The sequence below is a fragment of the Rhinolophus sinicus genome, chromosome 14, assembly GCF_057876585.1.
Source record: "Rhinolophus sinicus isolate RSI-liver-muscle chromosome 14, RSI-T2T, whole genome shotgun sequence".
Lineage (NCBI taxonomy): Eukaryota > Metazoa > Chordata > Mammalia > Chiroptera > Rhinolophidae > Rhinolophus > Rhinolophus sinicus.
Genome location: NC_142514.1, coordinates 150473690 through 150490623, shown reverse-complemented (window position 1 = coordinate 150490623; position 16934 = coordinate 150473690). Strand labels below are relative to the sequence as shown.

The 16934-nt window shown below is 34.7% G+C and overlaps 1 protein-coding gene across 1 annotated transcript in view; it reads left to right on the top strand.

The window, feature by feature from the left end:
* The window catches only part of COPB1 (coat protein complex I subunit beta 1), a 32701-nt gene that overhangs the window by 7544 nt on the left and 8223 nt on the right, over positions 1-16934 (top strand). Inside the window, exons 6-16 of the mRNA XM_019754489.3 lie at positions 395-487; positions 2120-2257; positions 4240-4359; positions 6088-6195; positions 6281-6427; positions 7256-7401; positions 8624-8720; positions 10284-10444; positions 11809-11929; positions 15960-16187; positions 16331-16510. Coding sequence (XP_019610048.1) covers positions 395-487; positions 2120-2257; positions 4240-4359; positions 6088-6195; positions 6281-6427; positions 7256-7401; positions 8624-8720; positions 10284-10444; positions 11809-11929; positions 15960-16187; positions 16331-16510 — 1539 coding nt within the window. The remainder of the gene's footprint in view (positions 1-394; positions 488-2119; positions 2258-4239; positions 4360-6087; positions 6196-6280; positions 6428-7255; positions 7402-8623; positions 8721-10283; positions 10445-11808; positions 11930-15959; positions 16188-16330; positions 16511-16934) is intronic.

The following is a 16934-nucleotide window of genomic DNA, read 5'->3' as shown; positions in this document are numbered from 1 at the left end:
AGAGATATTGTTGAAGCCATAGTTCTCTGTAGCACAATGTTCAGTATATGAGAATTGATGAGATTTTTCTTCTAGGTCTCAGAAATAGGAATAACTACACCCCTAAACAGCTGGTTTGTTTTGATTGTATTGATGTTCTGAGTCATGACCCTGAGTACATTGTGTTTTTCTCCTTGGTTTAGCTGCTAGAAAATTCAGACCCCAGATGTGTGGCCCATTTTTAGAATATGTATTTGACTTTATGTGTTAACCATCATTTTTTTCTTTCAGCTAATTTTTCTTTGTCTTGATTTCCTCATTTGTTTTGTATTTTGTTGTGTATGTTTTTCAAAGTTGCATTAAGTCCTTTTGTTGAATGAGATGGAGTTTGATAAATATATTCTTATTTGTTTAGGATCGAGCTTTGGATTACCTAAGTACTTGTATTGATCAAGTTCAGACATTTGGAGACATTCTTCAATTGGTTATTGTTGAACTAATTTATAAGGTAAGACTAATTATGATGGATAAAATAAACTTTATCAGTTTAAGGTAAGAGTAAATAGTCTTTTTCTGGGAAGCTACTTAATTGCTAGAATAATATGTTTTAATTATTGAAATGTTTTCAAGCATTACCTTTTAAAATCTTTTTTAGTTTTTCCTTTGGTTTATTGTGTTTTCCAAGTATTTGCTTCCATTCTTTCTAAGCCATTGTAAAGAATTCTATAAAAACATATGGCTTGACCCAATACAACTGCAAAGAAATTGTTGTGTACTGCTCAGTCATTGAATAGATTGTGAATTAGGCTTTGGAGTAAAATTCAAGATCTTTTCTTGAGTACACACAAGACTACTTTAGAAATCTAAAAACAAACAAAAAAAGCTATAAATACTTTTATGTTGCCTGTTTGCAAAAGAGAAGAGGGACTTTATGCTAATATGACACTGCAGGCCTTTGACTAACAGGAAATCTAAAACTAGATAAGAGATTGGTTTTAAAATAAAGTACTTTATTGGCAACATTTTAATTATATATTCTTTAAAAAAATTGATTGCATCTTAATGTTCTAATAAAAGATGCAGTAACATTCATTTTTGCTGTTGATACCATTGGAGGCCAACAAAATATATATCAGGAATGACTTAAGTAGGATGATATGGACAAAAAAATACCCATAGCAGACACTGCTAATTCATTATAGCCATCTTTACTTCTGCAGGAAAGAAGCCCCTTTTAATATAGGGTACCAGTCATATGGAAGTGGCATTTCAGATGAAACCAGAATTGTAAATATATAGTTTTAATTCATGTGTATGATTTAAGAATGCCACTGAGGTTCTCAAAAATAAGGGTTCTCTGCTGTTCAGTGGCTTCTTTATCTAGTAGGGTTCATGTTATAGGAAGAGTGATTAGCTTTTGAGTCATGCCCAAGTAATAGAGATTTAACTGGATACATTTTTAGGAAAATCTAACATAAATACTAACTTCAAAAGAGAAAAAATAAGGGATATTTACTTCATATGTAAAGGTATTAAGATACATTTAGAACGGGAGAGCAAATTTTAGTTTTCTCCTCAATATTGAATATAGTTCCAAATAATAAGTAGTAGTTCTTGAAAAAGAGGTTATCTTTCTTGCTTTAAGAACTGGTATTTTCCTTTTATCAGCTCTTGAGATTTATATAATCCACCATGTTTTCCCTTTTTGACATGACATCCAGAAGAAAAATTGAGGATCAAATTTAATAATCTGTCACAGTACCCTTGTTAGTGTACTTGGTTATTGTGTTGTTGTCCTTGCTTTTGTACTTTACGTTTTCTTTTTCTATTTCACTTATGTGTAGTATGCATCTTTTATTATAATCTGGAAGCCATTTGTGAAAGAGTGAAAATACAAATTATGATTGAATTTAATAAATAAATAATTGTAACAATTATTTGAAGTAAAACCTATTTCTTTCTGAAATTACCAGTGTTCTGTTACAGGGTCTCATTCCAGGTTTGCTGGCATCTTCAGACTATTCTTAGCTTTCAAGTTAAGAAAAGTAGCAGCCCATAAGCTGACATCTATTTTTTAAAAAATCAATTTTAAAGCAAGTGTCCATGAAGTCAGTTGAAACCTACATGTTTTCTTCTCCAGGTCTGTCATGCCAATCCATCAGAAAGGGCTCGTTTCATTCGCTGCATCTATAACTTATTACAGTCATCGAGCCCCGCTGTAAAGTATGAAGCCGCTGGAACATTAGTGACACTCTCTAGTGCACCTACTGCAATCAAGGTACTGCTTATTTCTTTCGGTGCCAGTTAGATAGATGATAGGTGTGCTTATCACTTATGATTTAGTGACATTGCAATTTATTATGTGGTTACATGCGTTGTATGGCATAGAGATAACAACTGCAAATTCTATGAAATTATGGGATTCCTTAGTCCGATCTTCCTTCTTTTCTTCCTTCCTGCTTTCATGTATATACATGTATATATATGTGTATATATGTGTGTGTGTGTGTGTGTGTGTGTGTGTGTGTGTGTATATACATACATACATACATATACATGTATATATATACATATATGTTTACACACACACGGAGAGAGAGAGGCAGAGGCAGAGAGAGTACCAATATTTGTAGTTTCAGGAAAATGATACTGGTAATTTAACGTCTCTCCCCATATTTTAACTATGTTAAAAAACTAGATCTGGAAGAATGAATTCTGGATCCTAAATGATGGATCCTAAAAAAAGTTTCCAGTGAGTATTTTTAATAATGGAATACTATCTTTCTCTTCTTTAGTTTACTATATCAAGATTATATTGAGGGGGAAAAAAGACGATATGAGGAACCCCTAATATATTCATAGAATGAATAGTTCTAGAAAGCCAGATCTTTATAAATAGGAGAATTTGCTGCTTTACTCACTGATACTTTAAACATTTTTTAAAACTTTTTATATTGAAATAGTTTTAGACTTAACAGAAAAGTTGTAAAAATAGGAAGTTCCCATTATCCTTCACCCAGCCTTTCCATAAGGCTCATGTCTTGCATAATGATTGTATAATTGTCAAAATTAAGAAATTACAATTGGAACAATATTGTTAACTATGGACTTTATTCAGATCACCAGTTTCCCCACTAATGCCCTTTTTCTGTCCCAGGATCCAGTCCAGGCTCCCACATTACATTTAGTTATCATGTGTTAGCCTCCTCTGTGATAGTTCCTCAGCCTTTCCTTGTTTTTCATGACATTGACCCTTTTGAAGACTATTAGGTCACTTTGTAAAGTATCCCTCAATTTGGGTTGTCTGATGTTTTCTCACAATTACTTGAGGTTATGCATTTTCGGGAAGAATACCACAGAAGTGATGCACCGGTCGGTCTCAGTGTATCATAAAGAAGTACATATGTTGATATGTCTTAGTACTGGTGATGTTAACCTTGATCAGTCAGTTAAGGTGCTGTCTGCCAGATTTCTCCACTCTTGAATTACGTTTTTCCTTTTCTAATCAGTAAATATCATAGGAAGAAACTTTGAAAGTGTGCAGGTATCTTATTTCTCCTCAAATTTGCACCAACTAATTTTAGCATCCATCAGTGGATATTCTCTACAGCAGTTATTACTGTGGTATTTTAATGGTGGTTTTCTATTTTCCTCATTCTACACTTAGTAATTGGAATTCTACAAAGAACTGTCCCTTATCCCCCCCTTCCTCCCTCCTTCCTTTCCTTCCCTCCCTCATCAGTACAGGAATTTTACTGTATGGATTATAATCCAATATCATTATTTATTTTGTTGATTGAATTGAGAGCTCTTTCAGGTTTGGTCCTTTGTTGTCTGTTTTTAATAACTCAGGGTCATCTTAATATTCTTGACTTTTCTGTACTGTAATGCAGACTTTGTACCTAAAGTAAAAGATGCTCAGTAACTATACTTTTTGGAATTGTCTGTCAATCTGCTTTTTTCTGCCTTAGTCCTTAGGTTCTACCCTTTATTTTTGGTTGTTGATGAGTATTTCTGCCTCTTGCAGCCCCTTTTCCTTCTTTTAATTTCTGATGCTTCTAATCTTTTGTAAATTTGAAAAATTATGAAATTTGTTAGAATTTAGGGACTAGAAGGACACATTCATCTGGGGAAAATGCATAAACTCTTAGTGCAGAAGTAGTGACTATGTTTTGGCTTCTTGAGGGCTTTATGTTTTTATATTTTCAGATTCTCTAAGATAGATGACTCCGTTCCTAAAATATATTTCTTTTTATGTAGGCTGCTGCTCAGTGTTACATTGATTTAATCATTAAGGAGAGTGACAACAATGTAAAGCTCATAGTTCTGGATCGATTGGTAGAATTAAAAGAGCATCCTGCTCATGAACGAGTACTACAGGTAAATATTATCTGAAAGAGGGACATCCTAAATAAAATCTTTTTCAAATTGAGATAATTCCCAAGCCTTGCCCTTTTGGTTAGCTTGGAGACTGGGCAGTTTAAATTTTGCTCAACTAAAGTGTAACTCTTGTATCACCATAGCCTTTTGGTGTATTGTCTTTGCCATTAAAAAAAAAAAAATTATAACTTTTTTAAAAATTAATTTATTTTTTAATTTTTATTGGGACTATTGGGGAATGGTGTGTTTTTCCAGGACCCATCAGTCGTTGTCCTTCAGTAGGGGCACAGCGCACCATTCCATACAGGAATTGAACGGGCAGCCTTGTTGTTGAGAGCTCATGCTCTAACCAACTGAGCCATCCGGCTGCCCCCCAAAAAATATTTCTAACATGAATTAATATGTTATCTTTTTTCTGTATGTACTGTACTCAGTATTCTTAATGATAAAGATCTATTTGTTTTAATTGGAATGTAATTTACATTTCTTGGAAAATAATTATACCAACTGATTGGGAATAAAAGATGATTAGATTCTAGAAAATATCAGCATACCTATTTAACCTGTGAGAATAATGATTGTTATAAAAATAAAGCCCCATGATGACTAAATTCAGTCCTGACCCTGGATCAGAACAACAAAAAAATTTTCTGTAAAGGACAGTATTGGGACAATTGAAGAAATGTGAATGTAGACTGTGTATTAGTTTATAGTATTATCAATGTTAAGTTCTCTGAATTTGATAATTGTATTGTGGTTATATAAGAAATTATTCTTGGGAGGTATACACTAAAATATTTAGGAGAAGAGTGTGATAAAGTATATGTGGCAAAATATTAACTAATGAACGTTAAGTGAATATTATACAGGATTCATTCTTAGACTTTTAAGAACTTTTTTATCAGTGAAACTTTTTAAAAATATAAAATTTTAAAGAAGTAATACCATGTTAATTTTGCTATATTTTAAAATATTTATCTGCTATAGATTTTTTTAAAGCATGCATCTTTAAAATATTACATTTTTTTGCAGAGCCATAACATTATCACACTTAACAAAATTGCCAACAGCTCCAAGTCAAGTAGTTGTTTCAATCTAGTTGTGGGGGGCACAGCTCACAGTGGCCCATGTGGGGATCCAACTGGCAACCTTGTTAAGAGCACCATGCTCTAACCAACTGAGCTAACCGGCTCATCCAATAATTTCTTAATGTTATCTAATACCAACTCCAAACTCAGATTTTCCCAGATGTCCCCCAAATGCACTTTTTATTTGATTTGCCCAATTCATGACTGCACATCGTATCTGGTGGTTATGTCCCTTAAGTCTTTTAACGTGAGTAGTATCTTTGTTTCATGACACTGACTTGAAGATACCAGACCAATTGCCCTGTAAGGTACTCCTCCCCTGGATGTGTCTGGTTACTTTCTTGTGTTCATTTAGCTTGTTCCTCTGACTTCTGTATTTCCTATAAACTGTAAGTTTGATTTAAAGCTTGATAGACTCAGAGTAAACATTTTCAGTTTGACTGCATCATATGTGATATCGTACACTTCATATTCATTATATCAGGAGACCTGAAATACCTGATTCTTCTACCACTAGTGTTTTTATTATTGATCAAAGAATTAAGGTGATGATGGACAGCACCCTTCATTCTACAGTAAAGATTTTCTTCTTGTGACCAGAAGTACTGGTGTTAATTCGGGATTTTTTGTTCTTTCTCAGGATCTGGTTATGGACATCTTAAGAGTATTGAGCACACCAGACTTAGAAGTACGCAAAAAAACTCTGCAGTTAGCACTGGATCTTGTCTCTTCTAGGAATGTTGAAGAGGTAAAACAAAACTCTTGACAGTAGTTTGTAAGCTGTCAGCCAAATGTCATGTAATTAATTCTCACTTAATTTTACTTTGTTATAGCTGGTTATTGTCTTGAAGAAGGAAGTGATTAAAACAAATAATGTGTCTGAGCATGAAGATACTGACAAATATAGACAACTTCTTGTGCGAACATTGCATTCCTGTTCTGTCCGATTTCCAGATATGGCTGCGAATGTTATTCCTGTGGTATGTAATTCTGATTACCTTCATTTTGAAATTCTCTATAAGAATAAAATATTCTAGTTATTCTGTACTTAAACTCTGAAAGTCTCAACTGCCTGTAATTATTAAATCTCATAGTCAGAAAGGATCTTTATGTCCACTCTTAAACTCAGAAGAATAAGGACTCTTGACTTTTTTTCATCCATCTTCATAAAAAAAAGCAAACAGTGACAGAAATACTTTCGCATATTGTTATAATTGATGCTTGTCACGGTTACCTAAAGTAAAATTATTCTGTGTATACATATCAGTAGGGCAAGTAAGTATTTCTTTCAAATAGTTTTACCTCTTAAAGTTGAAGGATTCAGTTATAGGAAAAATTTACATACTTAGAATATTTTGTTTTCTGTCACTGTCAGATAAACGAGGTGTATTATTGTAATTTGAAATTTTGCCTTTGTGCTCTGAATTCTTCTAAAATGATTTTACTTTTAGTTACTACTTAGGAGCACCCAATTTATTTTGAGTTGTGGATTTCCACCTTCTGTTGTAGAGTGAGTTTTAGAATAAACTTTGCTACACTTAAAACAGAAAAGCAATTGTGACAGGATTTGCACAATGGTGCTTATCTCTCAACTTACATTTGGTTCCATACTTGAAAATTATTACATACTTGTAAATATGTTTAAATTTAGTAAACCTTACTAAAAATTACTTAAGTAATTAAGTAATTACTTAAGTAATTTTTAGTAATTACTTAAGTACTTAAGTAATTAAGGTTGTTGAGTCTTAGGTAATTTTCCTTCTGAAAATGACATAACTGTTTTCCTCTTTTCCTTTTTTTTATTTTAGTTAATGGAATTTCTCAGTGACAGTAACGAAGCAGCAGCTGCGGATGTCTTGGAGTTTGTTCGTGAAGCCATTCAGCGCTTTGATAATCTGAGAATGCTCATTGTTGAGAAGATGCTTGAAGTCTTTCATGCTATTAAATCCGTCAAGTAGGTTTAAAATCTGTTTATAAAGTCAAGTCAAGTAAAAAATTTTACCAATGTCTATCTTTAACGGGACAGTTTAGAAAATATAAGGGAGGAAAGATGACTCAAGACAATCAAGACAAAATAAGTATGACAGCAGTCATCACCTCACTCCTGTCCTTGGTTAGTCCATAATCTGTGGGCAACATTTATTTTTGTAGTAGTTACTTAGCTAGGTTTCTCTATCCTGATTTCCTCTAAAACACTGTGAATCCTGAAGTGACTAAGGAACATATAATTGAAAGATACTGCTTTTAGGATATCATTATTATTTGCATCCCCCTCGAGTATTTACGGAAACGAAGGATTACACGTGCAACCTAAATTTGACATTGTGTTTCCCTTCAGATAGCCTTTGCTAGTGAGAAAGGACTGTTGCATCCTAATTTTGTTTCATTTGAAGCATCTGATAGATAGACGGTCATGGACTTGCATTATATCTAACTAGATAGAAAAGAAGGGACCATTACAAAATTGTTTTTCTGATTGGAAATGTATCGATATTTGTGCAAGTGAGAAAGATTTGCTTCCTTTGTGAGAAAAAAGAATATATCAAAGTTTTGTTTTTGGCAGCCATGGTCTCTTAGAGCTTCAGTTTCTAGAATTTTTTAAAGAATAAATTTAAGGAAAATCTTAGGGAAAAGATAACTGAAGACTTTATTCATTTTAACATTTTTAACTAGAAAATAGTTGCTTTCTTTACTTTTAGGGTTTTTTTGTTGTTGTTGTTATTGATCCTTTGTACTCCTTCCTTGTCCATTGTTCTGTTCAGCATCCTGCCTCTTCTTTTCAGTGACTACAAATAAAAAGTACTTTTACATTAAAATAATAAATTTTTTATAGTAGTAAGTGATAAAACCAAGTTTATTTTAACTATGTCCTAAGTGGAAGATAGTCCCTTACTGGGAAACATTTTGGTCTTTTATTTTTGCTACTGGGATTACCAGTTTTAAAATGTTGCTAATAGTGATGGATGAGATATTATTTTCCTTTTAATCCTTGTGATTTCTGTAGAGAATCACAGAAACTTAGTGTCTTTGTTATATTCTTTCTTAAAACGTCATCCATGATCCCTTAGAATTGCAGAATCCTTTTTTCTCGCTTGAGCATAAATTCGCAAAGAAAGATCTCTGCTTCAAGATTTGTTGGCAAAGGCAGTGTTTCAGAACTTGTATTCTTGCCTTAGGATTTACCGAGGAGCATTGTGGATCCTGGGAGAATACTGTAGCACCAAGGAAGACATTCAGAGTGTGATGACTGAGGTCCGCAGGTCCCTCGGGGAGGTATGTTTTACTTTAGTCAGTGCTACTTTGTATGGGGATATTACTTGAATACATCGGACTTTTATGTGGTGATTTGCTTTCATGTTTTTATTTAGTAGTGTCTGTACTAAAGAACTCTGAAAAAATATATTTTAATTACCCAGATAATTAAGCCTTAGGAGCTCTGGGAAATTAGGGGAATTCCCCTCTCCTGCATTGAGCAGTAATACCTATTCTTTTATCTGTATTATTTACCCTTCTGGATTAAGATTTTATTTGAACAAAAGGTTCTGTGTTTTTTAAAAAAAGAAAAAGACTTGTAAAGCTCAGCATTAGCCTTTGTGTTCTGAATGAAGAATGCAAATATAAGAACAGAGCTGACTTTACAATGTTATGTACGAAAACTGGCAGTATTTCCTCCTTCAAACAACTATATGGGAGAAAAGAAAGAATGGTACTTCTTAGGAGACCTGGGTTCCAGTCTTGCTTCTGCTGATAATTAGTTCTGGGACCTTGGATATAAGTTCCTTAACCTGACTGGATATCAGGTTTTTCATCTATAAAATAAAGGAATTGATAGATAATGATCGAAGATTCTTAGAGCTCTTGAATTAGATGATGGACTGGTATGGTATTAAGGAATAAATACCTAGTAACATTTGGTTTTTTAAAAACAAAAAAGGTAGTTGATAAAGTTATTTTGTAAAAATAAGTTAGATTTATTTCCTTGTGGGGACAGAGCCAGGAGTGCAGTTTCCAAGCTCTTGGCCTCATGTGGAAAGGTGCTGGCTCAGGTAGGAAATGGCCATCAACTGTGATTGGATGGCCATCAGCTGTGGCTAGTTGGCCATGAGCCAGTGACCAGTGAGCCATTGGCCACTAATATAACTGCTGTGGCTACGCTAGCAGCAAAATGGGGAGCTAGCAAGAAGATGGTGGCTGAGCTAGCGAGAGCAAATTGCAGTTAGCAGGGCGGATTGCAGCTAGCAAGTGAGGTTGGTTGTCAGAGACAAGTGGACAGCGGGTTGCGGATAGTGTGGCTTCTGCTTCCTGTGTCTCCAACCCAGCCGCCAGCAAGACTATAGTGGTATGACTCCCCTATCTATGGCTCCGTGGTTGTTCCTTTTTGGCCTCACCATATCCTGCGTTCTTATGTGGGGAGCGGGAGCTGAGACCCCACAGGCCGCCCCACACGACATTCATTATTGAAGGATGTATTTCAAGGGAAGGGATGGAGAAGAGGAATAAGAGTGTCTGCTTTGTCTTGGTCACTGTCCTGAGCATTTTGCTATTAAGTTACTTGTGGGGAAAGAATTACGATTTGCATTTAACAGATTAAGACACTAAGGCTCTTAGTAGATTAATTTGCCCCAAACCATTTAACTAGTAAGTGGCATCCAACTCACAAGCCCCTGTTCTTCTCACTACCTTACCATGGGAAGGAAACAAAATTGAAAGCAGAGTTCCAAGTTCCAAAAATCCCATTGAGGAAATGCCTTCTCTACAGAAACGATTGAATATTTAAATATGATTTTGCTTGCCATTGATATTATTACTAAATTGATGTTTCCAATTGATTTTTAGATCCCAATTGTAGAGTCAGAAATAAAGAAAGAAGCTGGTGAATTGAAACCTGAAGAAGAAATAACTGTGGGGCCAGTTCAGAAATTGGTAACTGAGATGGGCACCTATGCAACTCAGAGTGCGCTTAGCAGTTCTAGACCAACCAAGAAAGAGGAAGAAAGGTAATTTGCAGCACTTGTGCTCAGCCAGCTACCGTATTTTGCCATGTATGACGCACTCCCATATATAATGCACACCCACATTTTTGGCCCAACCTTTCAGGAAAAAAAATCGTTTGTTTTAATTTTTTAATTCAAACTTTTGTTTACATTTAGATACTTGTTTTTGGTACCATAAGGGAATTTTAGCATTTATTTTTTAACATCTTATGGCACAAGAAATTTTATGTAACAAATAATTATGAAACAAGAACAGATACAAGGTACAAGAAATTTTATGTACTGGTAACAAATTTACGATATTTATGCATCATAGAAAGCCAAGAACTCGTATTCCAGGGTATATTATTTTGCATGTGGATATCGTTATTGATTTCTAGAGTTACACTTTTAACTCATAAGCATAAATAAAATAATTAAAAATATTTATATAGATATGGAATTAGTACTACCGATGTATAATGCACATCCCTATTTTTCCCTCACAAATTTGGGCAAAAAAGTGCACATTTTACATGGCAAAATACAATATACTTTTTTTTATTACTCCTGTGTATAAAACAGGTGATTTCTTTCCTCTTATTTGCTTTTTTGACCAATATGGAAATCTTTGCCATTTACGATACTTGAAAGAAGACATTCAAGTTCTTTCTCTCAGAAATTGTGTTGATTGTTTTAATCCTCTGCTCCTTATGACTGTTTCATTGAAATAACTGTGTTCTGTTTAAGCTAAAATTATTTTACTCGCATAGAAAATGCTAAGTTGAGGTAACTTTGATGATATTGGAGTTTCATTGCCTATTATTTAGAAAATATATTTTGAAGATTTTTCGCTTCTAACGGGAGAAATAGAATTTTGATGATTTCCTCCTTATTTTGCTCTTCAGTTTTATAGTGAAGATGATGAAAATAATGCCTAAAATTTTAATGATTGCTTCTTGTGTACTGAGCATTGTGCTAAGCAGTTTGCTTCTTGTAATCTTGACAACAACCCATTGAGATACAGTGTATTATTGTCCCATTTTTATAGAAGAGAAATTTGAGGCTTGAAGAGTTTTGTAACTTGCCCAAAGGGATACAATAAATAAATACTGTAGATAAGCTAGGATTTGAATGTAAAGCTTTAGCTCCATTTTATACACCCTTAACCATTTTCTCTTTCCATATTCAGTTGGCTCTTGTATCATTTGATGATAAGTTTTAAATCCATGTATTTCTGAAGAGAGCTAAAGAGGGAGCTAGTTGAGATTCTTGTCACTGAAGGGGAGCAGTGAGAGTGTTAAATAGCCTTACTTAAATCATTTATGCAAAAGCTACATGTTGCTTAAGAAGTTGGTGGGTTTCATTTTCCTTGATCACTCTTGCAGACCTCCCCTGAGAGGATTCCTTCTGGATGGAGATTTCTTTGTCGCTGCCTCCCTTGCCACAACTCTGACCAAGATTGCCTTGCGCTATGTAGCGTTGGTTCAGGAGAAGAAAAAGCAAAATGTAAGTCAATTTATTCTACATTTACCCAACAAGTGAATATTGAGTGCCTGCTACATCATTTCACTGTGAGGGACCCAAAAGTGAATGCTAAAGTTCCTGTCATGAAAAGGTTATGGTTTAATGGGAGAAATGGACACAGTAATAGAATTTTATTATAGAATTGACTAAGTAATACAATAGTAATACCTTGTGATTAGTCCAATGGATGAGATGTAAGTGTTCATGAAATCATTTCTGTTTTCTAGGATTAGTCAAGGCTCAGTGAAGGAAATGCCTCTTTCTCCAGCATCTTCATTCAGTCATTGCCCATTTTATCCCAGAGAAGTCTCTTAAATGTATTCTTATTTCTGTAGTTCATAACCTTCATTATAGCTTCTGACCATTCTGACTGTATGCTCGTTTAAAATAATATACTTCCATTCGCCCCCCCCCAACCCTACTATCATCCTTTGTGTTGTTGTCCTACATTTTATTTCTACATACCATGTTATCAACCCTATTATGCATTATTATTATTTTTGCTTTAAATAGTTAATTATCTTTTTTATATATATGCACCAACCCCCCCCCCCCCCGCCCCCGTTTCTTATTTATCTAGAGTCCACACTCAGATAGGAAGGGGGCATACTTGGCCAATTGTAAGAAGTCGAGAGTTGGGAACAAGAGACAAAGCAAAGTTCAAATACCTTCCTGAGTGCTTTTTGTGTGTGTATTTTTCTTTATGGTAAAATACACATCACATAATTTACCATTTTAACTATTTTTAAGTGTACATTTGAGTTGTGGCATAAAGTACATCCACGTTGCTATTACCACTCTTCGTCTGCAGAACTTTTCATTGTCTCCAACTAACACAGTACCTAGTAAACAATAACTTCCGTACATACCTCTTCCCTCCAGCCCCTGGCAACCACCATTCTACTTTCTGCCTCTATGAATTTGCCTATTCTATGTACCTCATATAAGTGGAATCATACAATATTTGTCCTTTTGTGACTGGCTTATTTCACTTGGTATGATGTCTTCAAGCTTCATCTATATGGTAGCATATATCAGAATTTCCTTTTTTTTAAGGCTGTATATAAAATATTCTTCTGATTTTATCATCTGTTGTAAAATAGTTTTAAAGATTCTTTTAAATGAGAAAGAAGTCTTATATTTACCCACATATTTATTAATTATGATGCTCTTTATTCCTTCATATAAATTCAGATTCCCATCTGATATTTTCTTTCTGCCTAAAGAACTTGGTCATTCTTATAATGAAGGTTTGCTGAGATGAATTCACTCAGCTTTCATTTGCCTGAAAAAAATCTTTACTTTGCCTTCATTTAAAAAAAAAAAATCTCTGTGGTAAAATTGTGAATGTTTTTATTTTGTTCATTTATTTTTTCATGTTGCTAAAATAAATAGAGGGTGATATAATAACTAATAAGAAAAAATCATTCATAGTCATAGCAGTGAAATACAAATCTTGTTAATACTGTAGTGTAGATAGAAACATCAAAATATAGAATTACATTACCAGAAATAATAACAAGAATCTTTCCTTCCTCCAGAAAGAGTTTAATATGGCTTTTATCTATAAAACACTTTTCTCTAGTGATCGTTTTGTGTTTTATAATATTGCAGTTTTAATATTACAGCACACATTTTCCCATGTTATTCTAAACCCTTCCTAATCATCATAATTAAAATATTTAATAACTGTATAGTCTATTAGATGCCTTCATTTACTTAAGCCATTATATCATTAGACATTTTCATTTTAGATTTGGGATTCAAAAAAAATTTTTTTCCATCATAAAAACAATAAGTGAGATTTAGAGGGCCAGGCAAATTATAAGGTGTGTTATCCATTTTTATCAGTTTATTTTGATTTATTGGCAATAATTTACTTTGTAAGTCTCTGTGGGCCATTATTTATTCAGGTCATGTCACAGTATTATCGTCTATTCTTTAAATTATGCTTGTTAAAAGTCTCCAAGATTCTGTGTCTCAGGAACCAGTTTGATTTTTTTTCATGGATAGGCTGCTGCAGTTCTGCAAATTGGGAGAGCATTTGCTGACATCTGTTGAAAGAGCCAGGTTTCTGGTAACATGTGGTTAATGAAGTTTTCTGCATTTGGTAGAAGGCAGGAGGAAGTTTGGTTTTTTTAATCACCATTAATGGCTTTCCTTCATTTATGCCTTCTAGTGCTGTTCATTTATTTGTGTAGATCTGAGTTTCTCTATGGTTTCATATGCCTTTTGCCTAAAGAATTTGCTTCAACTTTTCTTGTACTGCAGGTCTGTTGGAAGTGAATTCTCTTGGTTTTTGTTTGTCTGAAAAAGTCTATTTCTGCTTCATTTTTGAAAGATATCTTTGTAGATATAGATTTCTAGGTTGACTTTTTTTTTTCTTGTAGTGCTATAAAGATGTTTCCTCCTTGCCCTCTGGCTTGCAGCACTATGAAAGATACAGCTCCATTATCTTGTGGCCTTCTAATGAGAAGCTTACTGTCATCCTCATGCCTCCATGTGGAATGTGTCCTGTATTCTCTGGCTGGTTTTTAGATTTTTTTTCCTTACCACTGGGTTTTGGTAATTTGATTAGGATATGCCTTGGTGTGGCTTTCTTCATGTTTACTTTGCTTGTGCTTCATGGAGCTTCTTGGATACGTGGGTTTATAGTTTTCATCAAATTTGGGGAATTTTTAGCCATTATTTATTTCTTCAGCTAATTTTTTCTGTCCCCTCCTCCTTCTTCTCTTTCTGGAGACAGTATCCAGGCTCAGAGGATTGTTATACTTGTTCTGCTGGTTCTTTCCCAAGGTCTCTGATAGTTTTTTCATGCATGTGTGCAGATCAGTACTCAGCCAAAGGCAGTTTAGTTTGGCAATGATGTAGAGCATGTGTCAGGATAATGCTCCATGAGACTGAAACAGTAAGTTGGATTCATTTGTGGGAGATTTTGAATAGCTGGCCAAGTAATACGGACTTCAATAAGAAGGGTGTGGGAAGTGGCTGAAGGTATTCACATGTCGTGTGAAGTGACTGGTGCGCAGCAAGGAGTAAGGTAGCAGCAGCAGGTGAGCACACTGAGCTTCACCAAAAGGGGAAAAGCTGACATTATGTGCCTCCTGATGCAGTACAATATGAAATTTAAAACATCACCTATCTGGTATTCTAACCAAAAGTGGGGGACATTCGGTAAAACAACTGGCCTGGACTCTGAAAAGTCCTTGTGATGGGAAACAATACAAAAGGCCAGGGAACTGATCTAGATTAAAAGGGACTAAGGAGAGTAATAGCCAAATAAAATGCATGAAACTGATCCTGGATTAAAAAAACATTTTGTGACAGTTAGGAAGATTTGTTTGAATTTAGAGTGTATAGTAGATATATTTGGGGATTGTTAATTTCTCAGGTAAGATAATGATATTGCGGTTATATAGGAAACTGTCCTGACTCTTAAGAGATATATGCTGAAGTATGTACTGCGTTTCCCCGAAAATAAAACCTAACTGGAAAATAAACCCTAGCATGATTTTTCAGGATGACATCCCCTGAACATAAGCCGTAATGCATCTTTTGGAGCAAAAATTAATATAAGACCCAGTCTTATTTTGGGGGAAACACGGTATGAGGTGAAGAATCTTACTTTCACATGTTTAGCTAAAAAAATAAGTGTACATATATAAGTAGAATAAGAAAGCAAGTATGGCAAAATGTTAACAATTTGTGAAAAATATCAGTCTTTCAACTTTTCTGTGGTTGGAATTTTAGTAAGATAGCGTTGGCATGTGAGGAGGTTAGAGTAAAGCCAACAGTTCAAAACGCATTGCTATCTTTTCAGTTAAGAGTTAATGAAGGTTAGAAGGTGGCAGCTAGAATAGAAAGGAAAGAGAAGGGTGGAGATAAAATCTAAAGGATTTGAAATCTTATTCAAATGAAATGAAAATTAGTTTTATTTCTTGAATTATGAGTTATAATAAAGTGACGCTGCAATTGCTGAATCATGACATTAACCCATTTTTCTATTTTCTAGTCTTTTATCGCTGAGGCCATGTTGCTTATGGCCACTATCCTTCATTTGGGAAAATCCTCTCTTCCTAAGAAGCCCATTACAGATGATGATGTAGATCGTATTTCCCTATGCCTCAAGGTCTTGTCTGAATGTTCACCTTTAATGAATGACATTTTCAATAAGGAATGCAGACAATCCCTTTCTCACATGTTATCTGCTAAACTCGAAGAAGAAAAATTATCCCAAAAGGTAAGGTATATATGAAAAGGCCATAAAAGTGCTTTGTGGCATTTTTTGTCTATCCTCATATGTGAGGGCTGTCCCTGTTAAAGGCCTACAAGAAGCTACCTTTCCATACTAAAGAGAGATGTGTGTTTGTTTTCTCAACGCAGAAAGAATCTGAAAAGAGGAGTGTGACAGTACAGCCCGATGACCCCATTTCCTTCATGCAACTAACTGCTAAGAATGAAATGAACTGCAAGGAAGATCAGTTTCAGCTGAGTTTGCTGGCAGCAATGGGTAACACACAGAGGAAAGAGGCTGCAGATCCCCTAGCATCGAAACTTAACAAGGTAACAAAATGTCAGCTACACTGGTACGTTATTTAAATTGACCGATTAAGAAAGTAGTAATCAGGAAGTTGCTGGTCCCGCTGATTTTTAAAAGAAAAATAACGAGTTATACAGCATCAGTTTTTGTCAGGTCACACTGACTGATAGGCTTGTTAAACATGAAATGAAACTCAGACGCTGATAAAGTACTTTACGATAGTGCTATAGGTCCAGTAGACGATTTGATACTATAACTTGTCCCAGTTGTGTCTGGAATCATGGTCTGATACACACTGCTGGAGAGCCTCAGAGGTTAACTAAAGTTTAGAAAGGCCAGGGCTCTGGCCTCCTCCCGCACACCCTGTCCTCGGCTTTTCCTGTGCCCCGTTACTTTACACAGAGCAACTCTACTTTTGTATTCTTTAGATGTTGAGTTCCATATAAG